Source organism: Crocuta crocuta, unplaced genomic scaffold (genome assembly GCF_008692635.1).
Source record: "Crocuta crocuta isolate KB4526 unplaced genomic scaffold, BGI_CrCroc_1.0 scaffold229, whole genome shotgun sequence".
NCBI lineage: Eukaryota > Metazoa > Chordata > Mammalia > Carnivora > Hyaenidae > Crocuta > Crocuta crocuta.
In genome coordinates, this window is record NW_027536464.1 from 1,168,223 (window position 1) to 1,194,697 (window position 26,475).

Here is a 26,475-nt window from a genome sequence, read left to right on the forward strand (position 1 = left end):
CCCCACATATTTACAGGCACTGGAAATGACATACACACCTTGCAGACATTGTGTCCACTGTTTACTAACAATATTAATCTGTATCCAATGATGATTCTCATTCTGTTATTTTCTGGAAATAAATTACTTTGTTTGTTCTCTCAGTTCTCTCCACCCCAAACTATCTTACTTTTCTTCTCCACTCTTACTTTTCAGCTACTAATAACCATGCTTTTTAAGCTGTCTTTTTATTGAAAGTAATAAATTAAGACATTTATCTTCAAATGGTTTCACCTTGCATAGTGACCATCAACACATACATTAGTATGCTCACAGTTCTGAGTATTCCGGAATTCATTTCAGTAGCAACAACATTCACTGACCTTAAAAAAACCAAAACAAACAAACAAACAAACAAAAAAAACAACTTTCCACTTCCACTTACAGTTACTTGCTAGTGTTATACAATTGCACCTTCCACTCAGTATAATACTTTAAAATTAAGATAGCTTGAGGAAGTGATATCTTCTGTGACTCTTCCTTAAAAGGAAGCCACTGGCCACTTGCTGACATTGACTTTGCTGGAGGTCCTAAGATTCCATCTGGTCATCCTGTGAGTCAACACTTATGGTGGAACCTTGGCTACTGGTATCAGCTGTTTCATAGGACTTTTGATCTTTGGCAAAGTTGATGAAGACCTAATTTTTCAAGGGAAATAAAGTCATTACTGTTTGGTAAGCCAAAGGAAGAAATAAGGTTAATTCACTCTCACACACACACACACACAGTAAAAGAGAAAATAGGAAAACTAGATATTATAGAGACATGTCTATACATATATACACACTCTCACTTGTAGTCCATTTAGATACTCAAGTTTAACTGGGCTTTGAAAATAAAACCTGTAACTACAACTGTAATCATAATATAAATCTAAAGCTATAGTTAAATATCTATAACCACATATCTGTATTTATATGATCTACATTAACATCTCTATCAAGTATAATACAGGAACCCAAGCCAAGCCATTATCAAATGTTTGTAAGATGACTTTAAGAGAAATTTCATTAGTTTCAAGAATTAATGTGCTAAAACAAAATTTGTAAAGAAAGCCCATATTAACATTATGTTCAGTAAGCTGGTTATTTAACAGGCAGAACTTTATTATTTGGTTTAAAATCATTAAGTCTATTAGTCATAGATTCCTCCAGAAACTATTAAGAGTCTATTTTGTGTATGACATGGTCCTGGTAGTTGATTATACATCAAAGGCTAAATTTTCTGGGTCAGTAAAACCATAATTGCCTGAAGCCCCAATAAAAAATTTTCCACAAAATGCAACATTCCAAGGCCTCTACAGCTTAATGTTCAGACCCATTGTGACGGTGGATGCAATGAACTGTTCTATACATCAGCTTGGTGGAGCTGTACAAAAATAACACTGTGCAAAGATGGTGAAGAATGACCACAAAGGCTCTAGTTATTGATGTAATGAAATTAAGACAGATGATGTGAGTAAAACAAAAAAATCTGCATTTACCACTTTGGTTGCCTGACTCTAGCAGATCTAAAGGTCTGATACCAAATTCTAGAAACCTCCATCTTATGCTAACCCAGGAAGCCAATCAATAGAAATGTCATTTAAGAAACCTATCGAAGATGGATAATAAGACTGAAACTTATCGAGAATAAAGTAAGCAAAGTGTTAACATCTATTTGTTTTATAGGTGGAAATAACATTTTGTTGCTTTAAATATTCATACAACCTAATGGATATAAATGTCTTATAGAAAGGAAACATCTTTTTTTCTCCATTAAAAATAGTTCATGCTTTTCACACCTTTTTTGAACATCCCAAAATACAGCTAGAGATAAATTAAGCTGGGGTGCCTTAGTGGCTCAGTCAGTTAAGCATCTGACTCCAGATTTAGGCTCAGGTCATGATCTCACTGTCATGGGATCGAGCCCCATGTTGGGCTCTGTGCTGATGGAGCAGAACCTGCTTGGGATTCTCTATCTCCTTCTCTCTGCCTCTCCCCAACTTGTACCATCTCTCTCTCTCTCTCCCTCCCTCCCTTTCTCTCTCTCTCAAAAATAAACATTTAAAAAAAAGAAACAAATTAAGCTAAGTTTTTCAGGTGTGAGCTTAGATACCAGTTGAATTAAAAACAAATTGAATGTTATTAAAAAGAAATACCCAGACTGTGTAATAATTACTATGTGACATTATGCTCTTGGATAGTGGTATCCAGCTTACCTCTTCCAGGGTCGTCTGACTCACTAAGAAATTGGTGATATTTAAAGCAGTCTTGTTGGTTTCCAGCAGATCAAAAATGTTTGCCACTCCTCCTGCTGTGACAGGCACATGATATTCTAGCATGCTGAGGTGCTGATCCTGTGGGAACCAAGGAAAACAATTTATTCTGCGATGTCAGGACATACTGAGTTGACTAGACATAACTTGACCAAGAGCTAAGGAAAATACTAAAATACATTCCAAATGATGCAGCAGTATAAACGATGGCTGTGTTTTGAAGCTAACAACCTGCAGAGGAGATGAAAAGTTTATGAATGTCAAAGAGGAAACAAATTAGAAACCTAATGAATATTCCAAAGTATTCTACATTCCTGTGCACTTATAAAGTCATCACAGTTTTGCCTAGAAAAACATACTGTGAAATGGCATTTTAATTTTTTTTAATGTTTATTTATTTTTGAGAGACACAGTGAGAGTCGGGGAGTGGAAGAGAGGGAGACGTGGAATCTGAAGCAGGCTCAGGCTGCGACACGGGGCCATGAACCATGAGCTCAAGACCTGAGACAAAGTTGGATGATTAACTGACTGAGCCACCCAGGCACTCCCTGAAATGGTATTTTAGAGGTCAGATTATGCTCAGCTCACATTAAGGTTTTTTTCAGAGATCGCATTTAGAATTTTTTTTTGTTATAATGTTAGAATTGGTCTAAAAGGCTATGGATTAATTTCAATTTATATTGGCTAATGATGCTAGATTTCAAAAGCATTGCTTATTAAAAAATCTCATTATAATATGCCATTTTCTTTCTTAACTCACCTGAAAATTCTTTTCAATTTCTTTATTAGTCCATAGTATCACTATCTACTTAGTAATCTATTGTTTTCTTGGAGCATCTTTAACACCTTACTTTTCTATATATTTAACAGTTAGCATATTCTATTTGTGTTTCGTCTAAAATGACTCTCAGATTTAAACCATTCCTCTCTATTTGCACCATCAATGTTATTAACTTGATGACCGACCACTGCTCCATATCTAAGCAACTGTTACAGCCTCTTCTGTGGCCTGGATACTATAGACATTCATACATTCTGGCACAAAGCAGCTAGGATAATATTTCCTAACCACTATTTGATCAAGAATATACCCCTGCAACCTATATGGATCAAGACTCTGTATTTCACCTGGTATTCAAGACATGTGTTAGTGGAAACCCCTTCTCTTCTATTCCTGTGCTCATTCCCTAGCTCCTCTTATTGACTGCATGCATCACACCTGTCACCACAATCAGGCTATCTTACTTATTTTTATTCCCAAAATGTTGCTTTTGCTATTTCCCTTCTAGAGATCTAGAAACCACCACATACTTGTAAAGAATGGGCTTAGAAAGAAATGAGACTTTTGTGATCACTGCATTTGCTTTGTGTAGCCCTGGCCCCACAAGAAACAGACCAGGGTGAATGTAATCTCATCACTCAGTGAGTAAACACATATTTCAACTCATAAATTCACCAAAAGAAAAAGCACTATGGCCAATGTGATTTGTGCAAAGTGTCCTTTAATTTTTAAATTTGATTTTAATTTAGATGGTTGAAAATAGACTTTGATAAGAATCATAAAAGCTATTGTTTCTTGAAGAAGTTAGCCAGGTTTGGGAGGCCTAGGCAAAGGTATTTTACAGAGATAAAAGAATGGTTTTAAAAAATGCACTCTATTTTACTCTCTACAATCACGTCACATTACTATGGTACCTTATAGTTTATGAAGTAGCTTTGTGCACATTTTATCATTTATTTCTCATACCAATTTTGTGAAGTAGATGTCATTACTCCTATTTCACAAAGGAGAAAAATGAAGTTCAAAGACTTTAAATGTCTTGCTGGAAATCACACAGGCAGAGCCAGATTTGGGCCCCTCTTTAAATTTCTTTCCACCCTTACACACCTGATTTCTGTTAAAAACATTGGCTATAACCATCATGTACAAACTACCAGTACATCAAAGATGTTATAAGGATAGTGTTTTGTCATGTGCATTTATTTAAGTATGTACAGTGTGAGATATATACACATATATCTGTGCCTGTCCATCCTATGGGTATGTATATATAAGATGAAATTAATTGAATTATGTTTCAACTAACATGGGACTTAACTTGATTTCCAAGCAGTCCTGTTCAAACCATTGTGGGCTTATTTTCCAAATGAGAGGAACAAAGAAGATAATCTTTTGCAGCTGTGACATTCTGGAACTCTGTAATTTTTTTTTTTTTGTAAGAAGAAATGTTCTTGGTCATATAATATCTGTCTTCCCTCAATCCCTTAACATATATAACTAGTAAACTCTTTTATTTTTACAACTCAAAAACTAATAGTATGGTCATAAAGCCTTTGTGAAGAATAAGTAAAAAAGATATATAAAGACTACATTTTATGTATGTACGTATATACTTATTTTAGTGTAAGCTCTCTACACCCAATGTGAGGTTTGAAGTAATAACCCCAAGATCAAGAGTGGCATGCTCTACAGACTGAGCCAGAAAGGTACCCCAGGACTACATAACTTTAAAATAGCTACAAAATTATATAATTAATTTGAGGATTCTATTTGTTCATAGTAAGTATGTTTCAGAGTATCTTATATATCTTGAACTAATAAATATATTAACATTAATAGTAAAGCTATACTCAACTAAAAAACAGCAAATATCCTATGCAATTATGACTACCAAAACCAGCCAAGACCAAGAGGCAGGACAATTTCTTACTTTTAAGTATGTTTTTGGAAAGTGCAGTTGCATAAACCTTGTGAGGGCCTCCATGCTCATTTTGGTATTCTTCAAGTGAACCTTGACAGTAAATCCTCGCCCAAACCTAGAAAGAAAAAGTGCAAAATGTGGTTTGAGTTACATTTTGTTGAAATAGCTCCCCAGGAAATCTAGGTAATGAAACAGGACCCAAGCTGACCATTATAGCCCCTCTACTTATATGAAGACTGTCATTTTGCCATAAAAGTTCAGGGTACGTTGCACCTGGAAATAGTGCATTGCCATCATTTTTTATTTAGTTCTACCACTATCCAAAGTCACACTCCTTAGACCACAGCTGCATTAGAAAGAAAACATGAAATCTTGCTTTCTTTGACATTGATGAACTGGTGATTGATGTCAATATCCGGGGTTAAATACTTTCTAATTTAAAGAAAACAAGGTCTTAAAGGGCAAGTCTTTGGATATTTGGTGTCAAAAGTGAGGATTAAAGTCATTGAGGTTTTAAAAATGAATAATAAATCAATATGCTAGCTGTTTGCCCAAATACAGAGTTTTATAAACAAGTCACAACACTCTCTGGGAAAATGTATAAGGCCTCTTTCACCCTTTTTCCCTTTTGGTTAATACTATCTTATAAGAAAACCAAGTTGTACAGATAAAGTTATAAAGTAACACCCTGAAGTTTGGAGATTAACATGAATACATGTAAGTGCATATGCACTCTGAAAATTTTAATTTAATTTTAATTTGATTATATGATATTTATGCACGTTTCCCCAATGTATTCTTGATTAAAAGGTTTTGAATGCAGTAAAAATGTTAAATAACTTACTTGAAAGCCTGTGAAAATGGCAGATGAACATGCTAGATAAAAATCTATGCCTTCATGTACTTGTGAAGGTCTAATTTCTTATTGAGTAAACTCTTAGAAGCTGCTTTCTGAGAGTATTTTTGTCGTAGTTTTTNTAATTTAACTTTAAGGTAAACTGATGACCAACTTTTTCTTTCCAGTTTTACTACATTACAGCACAGGCTGCTGAGTAATCCTCAAAAGTAGGTATAGATAATACTGTTAGATTGACTTCCCCACACCATATGTCAAACAATGCCATTGTTCTTCACCTGCTCTTTATATGCTGCAAAGATCCAATACATTGGAACCTTCCATTCACCATAATGGCCAACCTGGTACAGAGAGCCTCACATTCTTCCATGCTGAAAGACAGAATCACATCAGAATTCTGGGCACAGAGAAGTGCTCATAAGCATAAGCTTAACTGTTTCATTATGGCACCTTGAAAATACTATTTTAGTTCCTTAAAATGTCTTTTCCCTTGAAGGACACAAAAAAATACATTTTAAAATATAAATTAAATGTCTTCACATAGGGTTTATTACTCTTTATTCTCCAGCTTGAAGCCATCTCTCTCACCTGGAGTGCCCTCTCATCAAATGCAGTATTTCTTTCAACCTCTTTTAAGCTTAGGCTCAAGACCTACATTTGCTGAGAAATGTTTCCAAAATAATCCTGAGCTTTTTTTCATGATGTTTCATACTCCATATTCAGTTGGCTTTTATGCTTTTTTATTTATAACTAGTTAACCTATACTTGATTATATAATCTCTCATTTCTAGAACTATGTTAACTGGTGGAGATCCTCTCCACTTCCTACAGAAGTGAATGGTAATGAAAAGATTGGTTTCAGAACATATAGTGTGTGGGGCATAGCCAGAATATGAAAAAGTCTCTTAATTATAAACCAATCTAGAATTTTTCCTATGATAATTGCAGTGAAAGGTGACTTTAATACATGGCTAACCTTATAAGAAAGGCACAGAAAAAGTGCTTCAGCAGCATTTTTATTTACTTGATGGGAAAGGTCTATTTCAAGGAAGACTGGGAGATTAGAATTTGTATTTTGGGGGGGCACCTGGGTGGCTCAGTTGGTTGAGCATCTGACACTTGATTTCAGCCTAGGTCATGATCTCATGGTTTGTGGGATTGAGTCCCATGTCGGACTCCAAGCTGACAGCAGGAAGCCTGCTTGGGATTCTCTCTCTCCCTCTCTCTCTCCTCTCCCACTCACGCGTGTGCTCTCTCTCTCTCTTTCTCAAAAATAAATAAATAAATAAATAAACAAACAAACAGTAAAAAAATTTGGACTTTGTGAAAAGACGATTTCAGGTAGAAAGCACAGCCAAGGAGAGGGTAATAAGAAAGGCAGTGAGTATATGTGGAACCACTCGTCATTCAGATTGAGAGGAGAGAGTGTCATTAGGAAAAAAAAAAAAAAAAAGACTGGAACTTTAGGTGAAGCCAGACAATAAAAGGCCTTGCATACTACAGCTGAGGAAGATGAACTTTATGTGATACACAGTAAGGAGTCCTAGCCAAATTAAGAGAGTCATAAATCCCTCTCAATTCAAGAGAAATTTGTTTTTAAAAAGAATGTCCGACCAGCCACAGGAGCTGCATTCTCACATGAAACCTGCCTGACTCGTCCCTGTGACCATGAACATAAAATACTTTATCCAGTTGTGGTAATTCATTATCAATATATATTACATAGGATTACCTCTTCCCGTCTCTCAACCTAAAGGGCTGTCAATGACTTCAATGTTCTCCTGCTCAGTTTACCTGTGAGATGTGAGGATGACGGAACATTTATTCTGCACTTCTTCTGAAATGATCTTCCACAGGTGCCGTTTTGACTTAGGGTCCATCCCAGAGCTCGGCTCATCCTTAATAGAGAGTTACAAGAAAAATTTATCAAATTAATTAATTTTTGATGAGGTTCTTTACATGAATCACTGCGTCTCACTTGCCTAGAAGAGAAATCACTTAGCGAAGTCCTGTGACTAACTTGTTTTATACTTAATAGGCTTCTTTCTGTTGCTGTCAGAAAGCTCAAAATTAATCATTTAAAATTGTCAATCTGTTTTAAAAAGTGTCTCAGTTGAAGCTGACACCCTGTTACTTTACACTTGTCTCGTATTTCTTTGGAAAAAATTCTGCTTCAACTACTGACAAAGCAGAGTTTTTGCATTTAATACTACATTGTCACATGTGTATTTGAAGCTACATCAACAAGATTGCTACCTTGATCCTGAGAGCAGAATTGTGGCATGAGGAATAACGTGGCATGTGTTGCACAGAGAACACAACCTGATTTTCCAGTTAATATGTTTCAGGTATATTATAAATTCTTTGCTATTAATTGAAATTTAATACTCTTTGGGGGGAAATTAAAATAAAATTTGTAGAAATTGTCATGTAGAAAATATAAACTGTATTTTAAAATAAATGGTGTTTTGAAAAATTGTTCAGACATAAAATGCAAAATGTAGAAAAATGGATGACCTAAACAAGGAATACTAGATCCTAAGAGATGATTAAATTAACATATTCTAGGTCAAGTTTAGGTAATAATTAAAAAATACAAATTTGGAGTGGAAAGTAGTCATACAGGATTATCTGAGGCTTGTCTTTTATAGTAAGAGGTTAAAGAAAGGAAGGAATATTGATTTGGGGAAACAGTAAAGGATGTCTTGTCATTGCTTCTATTTTTGAAGATAATAGCATAGAAGGCAAATGCATATGGCAGAAAATATAATAGCTTTCTCTCATAGCCTGTATTTCACTTCAGCTCATTAATACATAAAATTTGCATAACACGTTTAAACATTTTAAAGTACTTTGCATCTATTATCTCACGGGGGTGCCTAAGGATTGTTCTGTTCAATCTAGGGGACACTTGGACACTTAGACAATAAAATTCTGCCATAAGCATCTATTGGCAGGGAGGTAATGCGCTATAAGCTTCTGGTATTATAGAAAGATATGTTGTGTATTCACTCTAGCTGGGCAGTTTAAATGATTTGGTTCTCTGTCTGACTTAACCCCTGGAATAATGTGGTGATTTATAACTAACTGAATTTGTATTGCATATGGTTAAAGCTCTTGTGAAGTCTGGAGTTCCTTGAATGAAGGAGATCTTCCAAAATAAGGAAAAGTTCCTTCCTCATAAATAAACACTTTCAATGTTTGGTGTGGCGAGCAGGATGCCACATCACCTCTATCTGTAATTATGTTTCCAGTGATGAATTTAATTTTCCAGCTTTTAACCAAAATATAAACGTGGAATGCATTTCTTACCTCCAAAAAAATTCAAATAAAATAGAAAGGCATATTGTCAATCACATCCCCAACTAGGTAACTCATATTTTTAAGTCACAAGAAAATGAAATTTTAGCACAACACGTTGCCCTAAAATGGGTCTATCCTTTCTAGAAGAAATTGGGAAATACATTGGTTCACCTGATGAGTCACTAACAGCTTTCTTCAATAATAGGTAATCAAGTTCACCCATATTTTGTAACTTCACTTACTCATTAGAATATCCTGAATTTGGTTTGGCCATTTCCTCTTCCCCTGACAAGTGTCTCTTTTGAGACACCCTGAGCCATAGCTCTTTGCTGATATAAATCCCTTTAATGAGATAGTATATGTAAAGTGTTTTGCAAAATAACCAGCACATTGTGAGACCTCACTAAAGGTTTATGGCAACAATGATAATAAAATGCTGTGCATACTATTGGACATGTGAATCTAACTATGTAGTCGCCTTTTCCACAATGGTCCTCTTACCAGCAGCAAAATGGAAGGTTTCCCTATCAAGGCCAGGGCGGTGGATAATTTTCTTTTTGTGCCGTAACTGCACAGAGAGGTAGCTCTGTCCTTATAGGGCATCAGGTGAAGTCTCCTAAGGAGTTTATGAACGGTCTGTGGGTGGAAAACAGGAGTTAGAGGAAAAGATGCTTGTGAAAGAAAGTTCTATAATGAAGAAATACATACCTGAAAAAAGTTCAAACATTTAAACCCAACGTAGACTTTAATTTTTTTTATTTAATATTTTTAAGTTTCTTTCTTTATTTTGAGAGAGACAGAGACAACATGAATGGGGCAGGGGCAGAGAGAGAGGGAGAGAGAGAGTCCCAAGCAGGCTCCACGCTGCCAGCACACAGCCCAATCCAGGGGTCCAACCCATGAAGCCCCGAGATCATGACCTGAGCCGAAACCAAGAGTAGATGCTTAACTGACTGGGCCACCAAGGTGCCCCTATTTTTACTTTTAAAGGCCCACCTACAAATGAAAATTATTTAAAGAGATAAAAACAATTCCGTGGAGGCTCATTTTCAAATGGGATTTTCCTCTCCAAACGTGTGTGTGTTTACAATTGCAGACTGTACTTTTCTGCAGGATTTCTTTATAAAACTTCAAAGAGCTAAAACTGAACATGACCCTTCACAAGGCAGGTTTCTCATTGACTGTCCTTACTGTTCTTTCTTCTTACTAGGGGGGCGAGTTGTCACAAAAGCTTTGTGTCTATTTAAAACTGACCCATTATCAAAACTTTAGCACATTAATTTAGGAATCATGAGTTCCTGAGGCTATTTCTGTTGTTAAACAGCTCTGGTAAATAGCAGAATCCTAGGAGGATTTGCACAGATCCTCAGGGTTGCAGAAATAGAGGAGACTGCCCTAAGCGTTAGCCATTCCATTAAAAAGGCAAATGATTGCAGTGAAGCCCAAGACCATGTTTAAGAAATCAAAATGGAAGCTATTCTATTTTATGTGGGCAGCTTGCATGTTTCAAAACTTATCAAAACACTAAAGGATGTGCAGATGTCAGAGCCTCAGAGCCTCAGGCAAGTGTGATCCTTTACTGGATAGTTCTTAAAAGGTAACTGGGCAGGGGCGCCTGGGTGGCTCAGTCGGTTAAGCGTCTGACTTCTGCTCAGGTCATTATCTCACGGTTCATGGGTTTGAGCCCCGCACCAGGCTCTGCGGACAGCTAGCTCAGAGCCGGGAGCCAGCTTCTGATTCAGTGTCTCCCTCTCACTCTGACCCTCCCCTGCTCACGCTGTCTCTCTCTCTCTCAAAAATAAAAATAAAAAAAATTGGAAAAAAAGGTAACTGGCCAAACACAGGTCAAGGGGCTTCTGAAGCTGAGTCATAGGTGTATATATGATACACACAATTAAGCTAAGACTGTCTCAATTGTCACTGAGAAGAGGGAATACCAACTTAGTCTTGAGAGTTGAGGAGCCGGGGAGCTGAAACAATAATGGTTTTCAAATGAACTAGTTTTTCACACTTATACTCACTTCCTTAATATCTTTTTCTGGAATTCCATGTATTCTCGCGTAGAAATACAAATGTTCTTCCACCGATACCAGGTCATCTAAGGCATCTTCCTGAGGGCAGTATCCAACTAATGAGCTGTGTGAGTGAACATGGCCCAAAGATCTGCATCGAGAGAAGCGAAGACACACAGAGGAGTTTCAAAAGGTATCCCCCAAAAGCTGGGAAGCCAGCTCTACGTTGGTCTTGGTGATTGGTGATTCTAATAAAAAGAGGTAAAATAACCCCACCATTGTATCATCCTTAAAGTTTTAAAAATTAGAGAACAAAATAGCTGTTTCTTCCCTAAGGAGGTAATACTAAATCTACAAAATAACGAAGAGTTCATTTTAATTATTTTTTTCATATAATTATGTTGTGCTTGATAAGTTGAAACCATGGTTTTCCATACCCAGTTTTATTTCTGATCAGAATGTTTCCACTTGAAGGAATTATGTCTCCTGTCAGCATCTTGAAGATAGTTGTCTTTCCTGCTCCATTCACCCCAAGAAGGCCAAAGCACTGGTTTGGGGGAGAGAGAGAAAAAAAAGATGTAAATCTTAATCCAAACCAAAGACATGCTACTATCTGTTTCTTCTTTTTCCCTGGGTGAAATGAATTACAAAGAAAAATAAGTCCCTGGAATTATTCATGAATATTGTAGTGTTCTGGCATTTGATAAAATTTTCTCTTTTAAAACAAATGGTTACTTACATACCTTTTTTTTTCCTTTAACCATCGGAACATTTGTAATATATACATAAGACCTGTTTTACATATTATATTATCTGTGTGACATGACAAAACATTCCATAAGTAAGATATGCTAACTTGAAAAAGTAATTATATTTATAGATTTCACATTATTCATACAAAATCACCCTAGTGAATAAGCCACTGAAGCAATAATTTCTTTATGCTGTTGAATAGACTGGATGCATGTGGTTTGCAGCTCTCCTCAAAAAACTAAGGGAAATGCCCTCATTTTCTTTTTCTTTTCAAAGCTGGCTTAATATTTCTTCTAAAAAATGGCAAGAATAAATATGAATGCAGTTCTAGGAACTTGCTTCTTTTTCTTATTAAAAGCAACTTTTTAATATATTTTTATTTTTTGAGAGAGAGAGCATGAGCAGAGGAGCGGCAGAGAGAGAAGGAGACAGAGGATCTGAAGCAGGCTCCAGGCTCTACACTGACAGCACAGTCCAATGCAGGACTTGAACCCACAAACCGTGAGATCATGACCTGAGCCAAGTCAGATGTTTAACTGCCCAAGTCAGACGCTTAACCAATTGAACCACCCAGGTGTCCCTAGGACCTCACTTCTGACAATGGATCTCTTCATGCTGACTTTCATGGGGGGCTGAAAACTAAAAGCTGAAGACTGCTGGGAGCCGCACCGGCCTCACTGGATGTAAGTCACAGCGAGGAAATGACAGTGTTTGCACAGCTCCTGCCATGAGAAACGAAAACTGGTATCTCCTTCTGCCACTACTGGCTCATGTTGGAAATGAGCCTGCGGGTATTGACCAGACCTCACAATATTCCAAATCAGACCAATATTCCCCACACAGATTGCTCATAAGGAAAAGCATATTCCTGCCTTTTCAAAAGAGATTTCAGATGAAAGCACTGTGGATGATTGTCAAAAGGCTCTTCCTATGGGCCTTGCAGATCCAAGACTTACATAATAAAGGGGGCTAAGAACACAAGTTACAATTGAGTCTGGCTCTGAGACAAAGAGCCTAATTTAGAGTTAAGGACAGATATCCACCCCCACCCAATTGTTTCTGCTTGGAGCACTAGCCCCCCAAGGCATTTGTGAGTCACTTATTCTGGCCTTGAGTATGCTGATTGCTCCCTGTGAAGGAACCTATTGAGGAACTTCTTTTGTGATTATGGGAGCAAAGGTGTTTCCTGAAAGACCTGTTTTTCTTAATACTCCTTAAACAAGCTATTGACCCCTGCTCACAAAGAAGTAACTTCACCCTTTTTACGCTAAAAACATTGTCTTCTATGCTAAAGATACCTTCCTTCTCCATAGGATAAGCATCTAAATCACTTAACTCAATCACTGTTGATAAAGGTTATGCATGAGTCTTCTACAAATCTATCTTCTGGGAAATTCTTACATATCAACGAAGTTTGTCATCAGAAATCATTGTCTAAGGCAAATGCCACTTCTGTGTCGTCCCCCAAACACTTAATTATAAAATAAAGTTGAGCCCCAGTCAGAGCGGAGATGCCTGCCTGGTGATCAGAAAGAATCTCCGGGGCTCTCTCATCCCTCCCTCACCGACACCTTTCATCCTTCAGGGACCCAGGGACCCAGCCAGAGCCAGCCTCCAACAGAAGACAGCACCCTGCACAGGCTTCTTGACTGAAAGTCCAGCCCAGGGAGGACAGTAGGTAGTGTGGGCAGGGTTTAGGACTAGGTGTGTGGTGAATCCTCCCTGACCAGAGGGAAGACTTAGAGAATAAGTAACATATGGACATGTGTATATTGTATATACAAAATCCATCAAAATATTTGGAGGTTGGGGCGCCTGGGTGGCTTAGTCAGTTAAGCGTCCGACTTTCGCTTAGCTCATGATCTCACGGTTCGTGGGTTCGAGCCCCGCGTCCGGCTCTGTGCTGACTGCCAGCTCAGAGCCTGGAGCCTGTTTCAGTCTGTGACTCCCTCTCTCTCTGACCCTCCCCTGCTCACGCTGTCTCTCTCTCTCTCTCCTAGAAATAAATAAAACATTTAAAAAAATATATTCGGAGGTTGACTTCCGTATTTCTAGAAAAAATAGGAAAAGATAAAGATCTTTGTGACTTAACATGCCAATATAAAGGACAGTTAGGAACAGAGCAGTTTCCTCACCTCCCCAGCAGGTATGCCAATGCTGATGTTGTTTACAGCTATAATCTTTTTGTGGATAAGTTGGTAGGTCTTTGTAAGACGATGGAGCTGGACCAGGTCAAATTCACTTGCACCATTCTCCACTCTTAATCTCTCAGCTCGTACATCTTCATCTTCATCTATTGTCTCCATTACAGGAGAAGAAGTAAATTTTCGGAAGAAGAGTCTAAAAAACAGACCCAGTGATTCTGCATCAATTATTTTGAAATGGCAATTTCAACATGTTTTAATGCGTTCTCACCTCACTGAAAGCATGCAATCACACACTAAGCTTGTTTCAAATTTGCTATGTATTATGCTACTTAAATAAGTTAAAAATTAGTATAGATGCTCTTCACCATATTCAGTTTGATATTTGAAAAATAACTTGTGCTTTCCATGCCTAAAATGCTTACAGATCTACTGTTATAACTCAGAATCCTAATTTTAGTAACAAGGACGCCAGTTTGGGTTTGAAAGTTACTTCCTAAAAGTGAGATCAGAGTCATTATGAAGACCCAATACTTATAAGCCCATGATCAATGATCATCTTTTTTAAAAAAAATCATTTTTGTTTCTTCTTTTATCATCAATGACATGAATGTCCCTCTATGTTTTGTTTACTGCGAATGTCTTACCTAGTACGTAGGCAATATATTAAGGTTATCAGCCCTGAAAACATTCTCTAACCCACCTCAGTACCTTCTTAACGTATGCTTAAAGCAAACCAACCCAAACAAAATTTAAGAACCCAACAAATCATTTCAGGTCTTCCTCCTAATGTCCCTGTTTCTTTTAATGATATCCCCAGAGACTCCACCTGTGATGTTTTCTTTGAATCTTCCCCATTCCAAAATCTATACATGTAGTCAGTCTCCTAACTGGAAATGCCTTGTAACACCCAGTCATCAATCATGTTCTGTCTATTTCTATTACCATCAGAGGCTTTCATTGTTTCCCCGCTTAAATTCTTCAAGAGCCTAAAGCTGTTCCAGTATCTCTGGCTCTTACATTCTAATCTGCATGACCTCCACAGAATCACACCTCCTAAAGCACCATTTGATCACGTTGCTTTCTGGTCAAAACATTTATTGGACTATTATTTGTTTGTTGAAAAAAGTCCAAATAATCTCTCTAACCAGATATCCAATAGACTCCATAGTCCTCTAGCCACATGCTTGATGTCCTATTATTTCATTGTCTTTATTCTGTGTTCTAATCAAACTGAATTACTCATTTCTCAAATACACCCCAAGATTTTTTTCTCGGTCTTTGCTCTTGTTATTATTTTTATTATTATTAACCTAAGTTTTATTTTTCAATAGGTGATACATGGACATCATGTATTAAAATGGTACTGAAAAATATATAGTGAGAAGTAAGTTTCCTTCAACTGTATAGAGTTCTCTTCAGCAGGGTACCCATAATTAGAGATAGTCTATGCATATGTATGTATAAATTTTAGTTCTTTTCTAACTCAAATGCTGATATACTTCACATGAAGTTTTGAACTTTGCATTTTTCACTTAATAAATATTAGTAGCAATCCCAAATATTGCATACAGAACTATATCAATCTTTCTAATGACTGCACAGTGTTTTACCTATGAAAAAATGTAAATGTATATAATTTATATAACCAGTCCTTACATGGAGGACATTTAGGCTGCTTTCATTCTTTTGCTATTAAGGATGGTTGCAATGATGGATAACTTTATACACACATAATTCTGCATATGTGTGAGCATGTCTGTAGGGAAAAAAATCCCAGAAATGGAACAGCTGGGTCAACTCAACTCAATTCAAACACTCCATCTTTTGTTTATGTATTTATTTTCTCTCCACCACTGAATCTTAATCTCTTTAAGGCTAACAATTGTGCTTCTTTAATTTTATTCTCTCACTCTATAATAATACTTGCAGACACACAGTGACCTTTGATAACTTTACTGAATGGAATGAGTGGTGAATTATGTTACAATTTTTTAAAGTTTTTTTTGAGCACATTTCCATTTTACTAATGGAAAGGTTTACACTATTGACCCCTTCCTAAATATTTTGAACTGAGTTCTATCATGCATGTCAAACATGATGTTTTCATTTTATTTACCTGAGTTTCTTTATTAGCCATTCATTGATTAAGAGCCGCAACAAAAAGAACATGGTTCCCTGAGAAACCAAAGCCACAAACATGGCACCTAGTTTATCCATCTCAAAGGTTTCACTTGGGTATTCCACTCCATATGCTTTCAAAAAGTCTAGTACTGACTGTTGTTGAGAAAGTTCAATCAAACCATATCCAAAACAGAATTGTGGAAAAATCAGGAAAATACGCTTGAGGGTTTCAGAAATAAGTTCTAAAGTCTGAAATAAGAGAGGAAAAAAATGAAGCTCAGCGTTAGACTTCTGACAAATTGACAAAAATTTAAAACTGATGTGGACAAATGTGATATGGACAAATATTAAAACTTGAGACGTTTATCTAGATTGGTAATTATTTCACACATCTGTTGAATTTACATGTTAATATTTACTATAAACAAAACAGTGGAGATTTATTACTAAAATACAAGCAGAAAAATATTATCGTTTTCTTGAGATGATCTAAGGCATCAGGCCACACCCTGGAGGCAGAATCGCTTCCAGCCCTGCCTTAGATCCTAGGAATGTAGAAATAGCCAAGGTGCTGGGGTCTGGTGCAGGGTCTTTGTTGTGCCTAAGTAAAAGAGATATTTGGTACAGTTAAGTTTTAGAACCTTAGGTAATTCCTACTTGAAGAGGAGCTAAATGGTGAAGTGAGATGGAAAGACAGACAACCTGTCTCCATGAGGAGCAATGGCTCATTTTCATGTTATTCACACTTGGGCCAACCACTTGCAACTCATGAATTGTCTTCTTCCTCCTGGAGTGTGCCTGTCTGTCCTCAGTTCACTTCATTTCCTCTCTATTCTTTCCCATTGAATCACCCAGCACTGTTTGTGCTTCTCTTCTCACTAATTATAATTGTCAGCTCTGAATGGGAAGTGATGCTTACAGTGAAGTAGACTCAATCATGTGATTGAAAGGGAATGAATCAGGTTTGTTCTCTATGAATGGTCACAAAAAAAAATCTCAACCCATAGTCATACAACTAAGCCATTGTCCTTGTTACTACCATACCATAACAATTTGTTAATGAGTAAGAAGTTCATTGGACCAATAGGTTACATGATTTTTATAGTGTTGTACAATATATTTGATTTCACCTCCACTCACGCCCTTTCGAATGTCAATAGTTTTGACATTGGGTAAATATAATCATATGCATTAACCTACTTGGAACCTAAAAGAATCTTAAAAGGCTGTAGTTTCTCCTCTACCAAACTTAATAGAATTAACTTAAATTCCTCTTTTCTATTTAGAGAATGCAAAATATAGAAAATCTTTTCACCTTGAACATGTTGAAACATTTCATACATTTATTGAAGTTTACTAGACTAATAATGGACCTTACCGGATCATTAGGCTTTTCCTTGGAAAGAAAGTATACCACTGACAGGGAAACAATGGAATTGATGCCAAAGAAAAGGTTGATGCAGACATAAGTAATGAAAGCCATTCCTGTTTCATGGAAGAGCCCGGCCAGCAAGTACATCCAAGAAAATGTGGCATACCTGTATGTTAATAACACTAAGGATTACAATTATGCCTTAATCATGATCCTTTAACAAACAAACAGACAAAACCTTTGATAGGGCTCCAAAATGAAAATAAACATTAGGGATGTTATGTTGCTAAGCCTTATAGCTTTTTTATAAAAACATTTTTTTTTTTTTTACAAATTCTTTGGATTTTTTAAAGTAACAGTAAGAAGCTTCTCTTCTAAGGAAACTTGGGTAGTTCTATATCATCATAACTACAAATGGATTCCTTCTAGAGATGCTGTCATCCTATCTAGGAGATTTTTTTTTCTCAGAAATAGGAGTTTAATCAATATAAATCTTATAACTTAAAGTTAAAGAAAAGTAATGACATTATTGTAAGCTAGCTAAGCAGATGGAGAAAGCTCAGAAGCTGGATGTCCTGCTTTGAGCAAATACTTGAGCAACCTTTGGGGTAATGACAAAGAACTAGAGGCAATGTAATCCTTCATCTGCTGCACTGCTATGTCAATGGCTACTACTCATGCATTCAGGGCAGAAATAACTGCTGTTCTAAGCACTGATTATATGTGCTACCTGTATGGCCCTAATACCTGTAAATGATATTGTGTGTGTGTTGAACATTTATAAAAATATAAATAAAATATACATGAGGATACATACCTTACAATGTGATATATTACTCAAGATTTGTCAATACACAAATCCACACATGTATGTAAATTTTTCTGATCATTCTGAAACATCCAGTTTTATGTTACATGTGTAGATTGTCAGTCATGACACTTGGTACCCAGTAAGTAGTCGTTAATGTTAGATATTACTATTAATAATGACAACACTCATTTTCAGAAGTATTGTACTGTACAAACTGTGGACTTGCAACTATAATGTATTGTTAGTCATCACTTATGGCTACGGAGACCCCAAGACAATTGTAAATTAGCTAATGAGGTTTAGGTTCTGTTTGTGCCTCAGAACATTTAATTCTGTTAATTCTTCTTTCAGCTTACCCAAACAGCAGAAGTAGGAGAGATACGGCACCTAGGTTGTTTTCACTGTAGAAGGCAGGTAACTTGAAAATTGCAATTACACCAATTGAAAATGCTACAGGCACCAAGTAGAAGACCTGTGGGAATATGTAAAACAATGCTTAATATATGGTAAATATTTGGGGCTCCGGGGTGGCTCAGTCAGTTAAGCATTGGACTTTGGCTCAGGTCATGATCTTATGGTTCATGGGTTCGAGCCTCACGTTGGGCTCTGTACTGATAGCTCAGAGCCTAGAGCCCACTTTAGATTCTCTGTCTCTGTCTCTCTCTGCCCCTCTCCTGCTCACACTCTGTTTCTCTCTCTCTCAAAATGTTTTAAATGAACATTTAAAAGAATTTTAAAAAATACGGCAACTATTTTTCCCCAAACATCAATAGCCCATATAGTTAAAACTATAACAAGTTGACCTTGAAATATGTGAAGGAATGAATTTTTATTTATGTTCCCGTTGCTTGCAAGTTCAGCTTATTTTATACTGATTTCACTCTAGATTTGTCTCCTGTAATATGAGGTCAAGCCAGTTCCTATCTTTATAAATGTACACGGAGTCCCTGGTGTTCCTGCCTCCAGGCTCAGAGACGGGATCATTCGGTGACAGAGGTTCAGTAAGGAAGATAAGATAGTCAGGTATCTTGGTATTAGACGCAGTCTTCAAAGTATTGATTTCATTTTGAATGCTGGAACTCTCTCAGGTGGCTGATTTCTAAGGCCTGGTTATCAGTGTGAGCCACTCAGTGTAAAACAGTGGGGTGGCAGGTTCCACACATTCTTGGAATCACAGTACATGAGCAAAGAACTCAGTGTTTTACTGGCAAACAGAAAAACAAAATGCTGTGCAGGTTGCAGCAAGATGCACACTTTGAAAGAGATGGTAATTTAATTTGGAGAGGAGGGGAATCTCCTAAATTGGAATGAGAACCAGATATATGACAACATATCTGAGTTGTAAGTAGCCCTTTGCAGAAGTATGTACTTTAAGCTTTCTTAACATAAAACTCCTATGAAGTCCAGAGGAGTCATTACCATTCTTTTAAATTTGACTTCTTCAACAAAGGCATTTCAGACCTCACTGTATACATTAACAAAGTAGATGTGCAGTTAATTACTCTCCAGCTCTTCAAGCCAACGATCTATACAGCAACTCAGACAATTCTGCCATAATTACCAGGCAACTGCATACCACATCCTGGGCTTTTGGCCAATACCGGTGCACTTGGAGTCAAGAAAAACCATCTGAATTTGGGGATTATTTTATGCAAATGAGAGAGCTGTCAATTAAATTCATCCTTTATTGCCCCTACTAGTCGTATCTAATGTGTCATTCATCAGGGACTGCTACTTCAAGGTTTTTACTATTAGTTGACTAAATTTTTATAAGCTCGATTATTTGGTACCATTGGGCAAGGCTATTTTGCTAATTTCTCTTTTCCTACAATAGAGGCTCTCAAACCTTATTATGCATAAAATAACTCGTAGGATTTTGTTAAAAATGTGTATCCTCTTGGCTCCATCCCCAAGATGGAGAACCAGTAGGTCTGGAGTGGAGCCAGGAATCTGCATTTTAATAAATGTCCTGGGGAATCTGATATAGTTGGGTCTTCAGACCACAGAGATGACCTCTAACTATTCCTCTAACTATCTGACTATAAGTCTGATGCAAATTATTGTTTATTTCTTTTTTTTTAATGTTTATTTATTTTTCAGAGACAGAGAGAGACAGAGCATGGGCAGGGGAGGGGCAGAGAGAGAGGGAGACACAGAATCTGAAGCAGGCTCCAGGCTCAGAGCTGTCAGCACAGAGCCCGACGCGGGGCTTGAACTTACGAATCGTGAGATCATGACCTGCACCGGAGTCAGATACTCAACCGACTGAGCCACCCAGACACTATCAAATTATTTTTTTCTTAATTTACTGATTTGTGGTAATAATTTGAACAAGGTAGGCATGAATAAATGCTGAATATAAAACCGGTATCTTCTACCCCAACCAATTCTGTCTTTCTTGCAAGTTACTCACCATGTCATAAATGAAGTTTGTTGCCCAGTAGCATGTCACACCAATGCCTGAAATGTGCTGCAGCTGCTTGGCTTTGGTCTGATGCTCCCTTACAACATAGGTGACAAAACTGGCAGTGGTGACAGAGTAGCCCATCAGGATGGAGAGTGCCACTAAAATATCGATTAAGCTGCTCATTCTGTAGTGAGCAATAGGGAGAGGAAAACATACATAAGTTTTTAGAACTCTTTTCCCCTCAGAAAGATTCATGACTAAAACCATCAACAAAACAGTATAAGACTTGGCTGTGACACAAATAAGTCTTCCTGCAAGGCAGCCAGATAATATCTTCTACATGACTTGGCTATGACCCTGGATAAATATAGCTCTAGTGCATCTGAATTGACTAGGGATATTTGATCAAAAAAAATATATACCTCGGTCTCTAAGGGTTACTGGGTGTATGCAAGAATATGTAGTTCTTGAGCACAGAAATAGTACTTAAATGCTATGCAGGGAAATTGAAATGATGAAGCACTTATGCACTTGACTTATAAAAGCAGCAGATTCTGACGCTACAGCCAGCAAGCTCACTTGGCAACCCCACTGCACAGACTTTCAGAAACTTCCTTTCATCCCAGTCAGTGACTTATATTAACAGCTCTTCTAGATTGACATTCATTCAGATACAACTGTGATTTCCAATTACAGTACTTTATACAGAGGCTTCACTGTGCCAAGGAGTAACGTAGTCATGCCAGATATTTCCACTTACGTGGCTTGTTCTTGGTCTTGCACTCCTGGATAAGGATGACTGTACATGATGATGCCTTAAAGAAGAGACAGTTCTTTTCATTAGTAGATATGCAGTTACTCAGAAATACCAGTTTTGGCATGAATAATATATAATACTTTCCTCCTTATGCTATAATTTTACTTTGGGGATAATATTTTTAAAAAATTTTAATGTTTATTTATTTTTGAGAGACAGAGCATGAGTGGGAAAGGGGCAGAAAGAGGGAGACACAGAATCTGAAGCAGGTTCCAGGATCTGAGCTGTCAGCACAGAGCCCAACGTGAGGCTTGAAACCACAAGCTGCGAGATCATGAGCTGAGCTGAAGTCAGATGCTTAACCGACTGAGCCACCCAGGCACCCCCTTTGGGGACAGTGCTTTAAAGGAAAATTATCCCTCCCCTCAGTCTCATCAATGCCACACAATAGGTGGCATTCACGTAAAAATTTAAAAGATGTTTTTCCCATTGTGTATGGAATTTTGGGGGAAGGGACAAGAATGTCCATTTCTTATATGGCATTTCCCTTATTACATTTTTGTTTTCTGTTTCTTCTCCCCATCTAATCATGCACATTTGTATTTCAGCAGCACTTACTACATTGGTGTTTTAGACCAACTATATGAGGATCTCCTAAAGAACACTGACCATCCTAATCCCTCTTTATTATGCTATCAGCCAGGTTGGGAAAACACTGTAGGCTGAGAATATTCCTCCTCCTTCACTACTTCCAAGATGTCTATTTTTCTAGAACTTTATCTACCAGGGTAAGTCTTGGGAGCTTCAGCCATCTCTGAGGGATTTTCACTGAGACATAAAGATTCAAGAGAATTCAGAGAAACTAACTGGCTCCAGGAAAGTAGTCACTTAATTCCAATACAGTTCTAAATGATTGGGGTCTCCCATAGTCAGTTATAGTTTCTGAATTAGAAACAATATTCTTTTCTCCCCTTATCAGAGGATAATGATTAGTCATAACCAAAATGGGCTGGCAAAAGTTTCCCAAGAGTCCACAGTCTTGGGAAAGGCAAAGTCTATACTGTCTGAGTAACTTGAAAAAGAATGGGAGGGGATGGCAGTGATGCTATCTCTTAAATATTTGTTTTCATAGAGTCAGAAGCTGAGTGAGAACTTTCTCACTTATTGCTCATGTAGTATATGGTTATTATATCAGGATATTGAGACGCTTTCACAGCATCCAAATATAAATTATTATAAAGTTATATTCCTTCCATTAACCTAAATTTATAATTTTTGTTGAGTAAAATGTAACATATTTGGGACTGAATTCTGCAATTGTTACATGTTAAAGAGAAAAATATATAATTAAAGCAAAACAAAGAAACTAACAACAATAATCAATTTGGCCTATAACTTTAATCACATCATTGGGGGAATGCACTTTTCTTATCTTTTGTGTAAATTAACGGTCTCTCTTTTTACTGAGATTTAGTTTTCCTTGGGGCCCTACTTAAACCTTATTGTTGAATAATAATATAAGCAGGGGAAAAACATTTCTTTTATTTCTGACTTGTATTTCAAAATCAAGGATTACTTTATTTCACCAGGGAAATCTCTGCAAATGCATTCACTCCACTATGAAAAAGTGTTGCCCAACCGAGTGTTTCAGACATATTTTTAGCAGAAAGATCAAGTAAATGCATTAGGGTTAGGGTTCTACAGTATCCAGCATAATGTCTTGACTATAGTAATTAGTCAATGAACACTAGTTAAATCATATTGAATCTTAAAATTTCAATTATTTTCCCCATATGTAATATATATTAAAAATAGCATATTATCTGTTTCTGTTGCCTCTATAGTTGTAAACCTAAAATGAGGTGCTTCCTATTGACAATTCCTACTAATGCAATAAAGGGTCAGAACAAACTGGAGGGTAGAGGGAATAATATGTCCATATGTTTGGAAAAGAGCCTCATTGTATAACATTTGTTAGGGAAAACAAGCAAACCTATTTTGTTTGAGAAGAAAACAGAATTTTCATGTTAAATTAACCACTAGAGGGAACCACATGAAAATAATAGCTATTGACATAGCAAAGGAAAACTAATTAAAAGATTTTTACTAGCATGTTAGAATTCAAAGAAAATCAGTTTTACAGCTAAAGTAAAATACCAATTCATGCGGAATTCAACAAACGTGGCTTAAAACAGCTACTGTTGTAGGGGGAGAGAGGTGGCAGGAGAGTAGTTGAGCTCATTTTTAAAGACAATACTACCATGGGAGACCCCATATGTGCATTACAAAACAATGAAAGTATTTTAGGGTAACATGATTTCTTTTCTAAAGAAAATCAAACTCCTTCCAGAGAGGGTGGAAAGCTACCACTTTCATGAGAATATATAAGAAAAGTTAAGGGGTGCTTGGGTGGCTCAGTCAATTGAGTGTCTTGACTTATGGATCTGAGCCCTGCAGCAGGCTCGGTGCTGACAGCTCAGAGCCTGGAGCTTGCTTCAGAGTCTGTGTTTCGCTCTCTCTGCCCCTACCCACCCCCCTCATTCTCTCAATCTCTCTCTTTAAAAATAAATATTAAAAAAAGAGAGAAGTTAAAAAAAAGGCACACTACTATTAATTGCTACAAAACTCATAAGCCTTATTTTTAAACCTAAAAAGTAAATTTCCTTTTAAGGTCAATATAAAGTTTTTGCTCCAGAATTCTAATTCTTTAAGCTCTGTAACTTAAAAAAATGCAGTGGTAGGAGGCACAACAAGCCTGTTAGAATCCAGAGTGATTCAGATTGCTTCAGTCTTGGTAAAGAACACTACTAATAAATGGAACCTGAATACAGGCTTTAAAAGCTGACTCTTCAAAAGTGGCATTGGTCTGTTTTTCTCACCTACCTACCTACGCTACATTTCCTCCTAGTCATTTGTATAGTTCTTCTGCTTTCATTATCCATCACAGAAACAAATATCTTTTGTTCTGATGAAGACATCCTACCAAAAGTCATACTCAATAGTATTTCAAACCAGGTTAAACAAAACTGATCTGGCCATTTAATTAATTCTCTTTCACATTTTTATTTAAATTCTAGTTAGTTAACATACAGTACAATATTGATTTCAGGAGTAGAATTCAGTGATTCATCAGGTACATACAATACCCAGTGCTTATTGTAAGTAATCTCCTTAACACCTACCATTTAATTTAATTTGCCACTTTTGAATATGCCCTTTAATGGTGCCTTGCATCTAAGGACTATCTTTCAGTCTTGCTACTTTCTTCATGGTTCCTCCTGCTAGGAAAATGCCACAACAGGTGGGAAAAGAATGCTGTTCTCTCTAGAGTGAAGACTGAGTCTTTTGCTAGAATGAGTATTTGATTCTATAATTCACTTCTACAATCATCAGAACACCGAACACACATTGTTATGCCCAACAGGAAGGAGATGAAAGAAAAACACGTTGCAATTTCTAAAAGATGTATTCTGTCTTTTTTCCCATTTATTAGGCTATATGTTAGCCTATTTATTAGGCTATGGACTCAGTCGTGGCTAACAAATATGTCACTCATTTATTTCCATCATCATTATTATTTTTTTTTTTAGGATCAGTAAAGAAAGATAATTTGGGCAAGGCTTAATATAATTAAATAATTTAATGGACAATAATTGGATTAGAAAAAATAAATTAGTCTTTTTAAAATCCCAAACCCAGTTCTGAAAACTATGTGGATGCCTCTTGGGAAATCTAACTGCAGGAGATCTAGCTGAGTCCCGAGAAGTATTAGAAAAATAAAGAGGCAGGAGTCAGACAGACCTGGGTTCAAATTCCATTTCTGGGCTCCATAAAATAATAGTAAGGAACAATAATATTCATCCTGAAAGGCTGTATATAAGGATTAGCAATTTATCATATAAAGCACATATTTTATGGTAAATGTTCAATTAATGGTTAGGTGTAGGATTTTTTAGTTTAAAAGTTTTAACTTCATGTTTAGATTTATTAACATTAATTATTTTTAATTTCTTATCCTATATACAAGTAAATAGTAATAAAATGTTTTCCTGTGAGTTACAGCTACTAGATGTAAGACCAGAAATAAGCATGAAGTAAGCTTTATTATCCTGATTTGATAAATGAGGAAACTAAATTAACCCAAAGTTAAGGAAATTATCTAGAATGTTCCATCTGGTGGTAGTTACTAATTTTAGACTCCTTTTAAAGATCTGTGATTTAGATACCATAAAGTACCTGGAGGAAATGAAATCTAACATGCATTTTTATATGGAGAGAGGCAAAAGCTGCAATACAAGATGCTTCTGTGTAAGTAACTTTACCGTGTCGGGCAGCATCATATTTTGACATGTTAACTCGCAGGAGGAAATTATTCAAGCTGTTGAGGTAAGCTGGAAGTGAGTGATAGCCTTCTGGATCATACCATACCTGTTAAATTCCAAAAAGGGAAGCAAGATCAGTATGATGTTCAAATAAATTAGGCTGCCTTTACATCTGACAGCCCACAGAACTTATATTTAAAATAAGAGCACCAATTTCCCAATAACTTATTTTATCTTGGGAGATTAGAACCATTCCCCAGAGTGTTGACCACAGACCTCTGCATTTCCAATTTAGAGATGGACAGAGATTGAGAAAGTTTTTTTTTTCCTGCATGATAGCACCACATTATTAGTTATTCTGTACCTTCTCCATAGGCAAAGCTGGAAATAAACTGAAGAAATCGTTATTATCTCCATCTCTGTGGCTGGTCTGTAGTGATTCTGGGACTAGAGCTAAGGCATCCTCAATAATAACAATCATAATAATATAAAATAACATCTAGGTCAGGATGTAGAAAGAAATTAAATATAAACATTATGTCCTTAGCAACAAGAATGATAACCTTGAAATTCCCACACTAACTTTCTATTCTTAGTTGTAACCCACAGGGAGGTG

At 36.7% G+C, this 26,475-nt stretch overlaps 1 protein-coding gene across 2 annotated transcripts in view; it reads right to left on the bottom strand.

Moving 5' to 3' along the window:
* Positions 1-420: 420 nt before the first annotated feature.
* The window catches only part of ABCA12 (ATP binding cassette subfamily A member 12), a 174,355-nt gene continuing 148,300 nt past the window's right edge, over positions 421-26,475 (bottom strand). For both annotated transcript variants that reach the window (XM_077748646.1, XM_077748645.1), the window contains exons 39-53: positions 25,860-25,965; positions 21,541-21,595; positions 20,787-20,964; positions 18,730-18,845; positions 17,569-17,728; positions 16,186-16,439; positions 14,058-14,262; positions 11,607-11,716; positions 11,179-11,320; positions 9,659-9,793; positions 7,649-7,752; positions 6,133-6,225; positions 5,008-5,113; positions 2,240-2,377; positions 421-677 (exon numbers count right to left, since the gene is read on the bottom strand). In XM_077748646.1, coding sequence (XP_077604772.1) covers positions 570-677; positions 2,240-2,377; positions 5,008-5,113; positions 6,133-6,225; positions 7,649-7,752; positions 9,659-9,793; positions 11,179-11,320; positions 11,607-11,716; positions 14,058-14,262; positions 16,186-16,439; positions 17,569-17,728; positions 18,730-18,845; positions 20,787-20,964; positions 21,541-21,595; positions 25,860-25,965 — 2,010 coding nt within the window. In that variant the 3' untranslated portion in view covers positions 421-569. The remainder of the gene's footprint in view (positions 678-2,239; positions 2,378-5,007; positions 5,114-6,132; positions 6,226-7,648; positions 7,753-9,658; positions 9,794-11,178; positions 11,321-11,606; positions 11,717-14,057; positions 14,263-16,185; positions 16,440-17,568; positions 17,729-18,729; positions 18,846-20,786; positions 20,965-21,540; positions 21,596-25,859; positions 25,966-26,475) is intronic.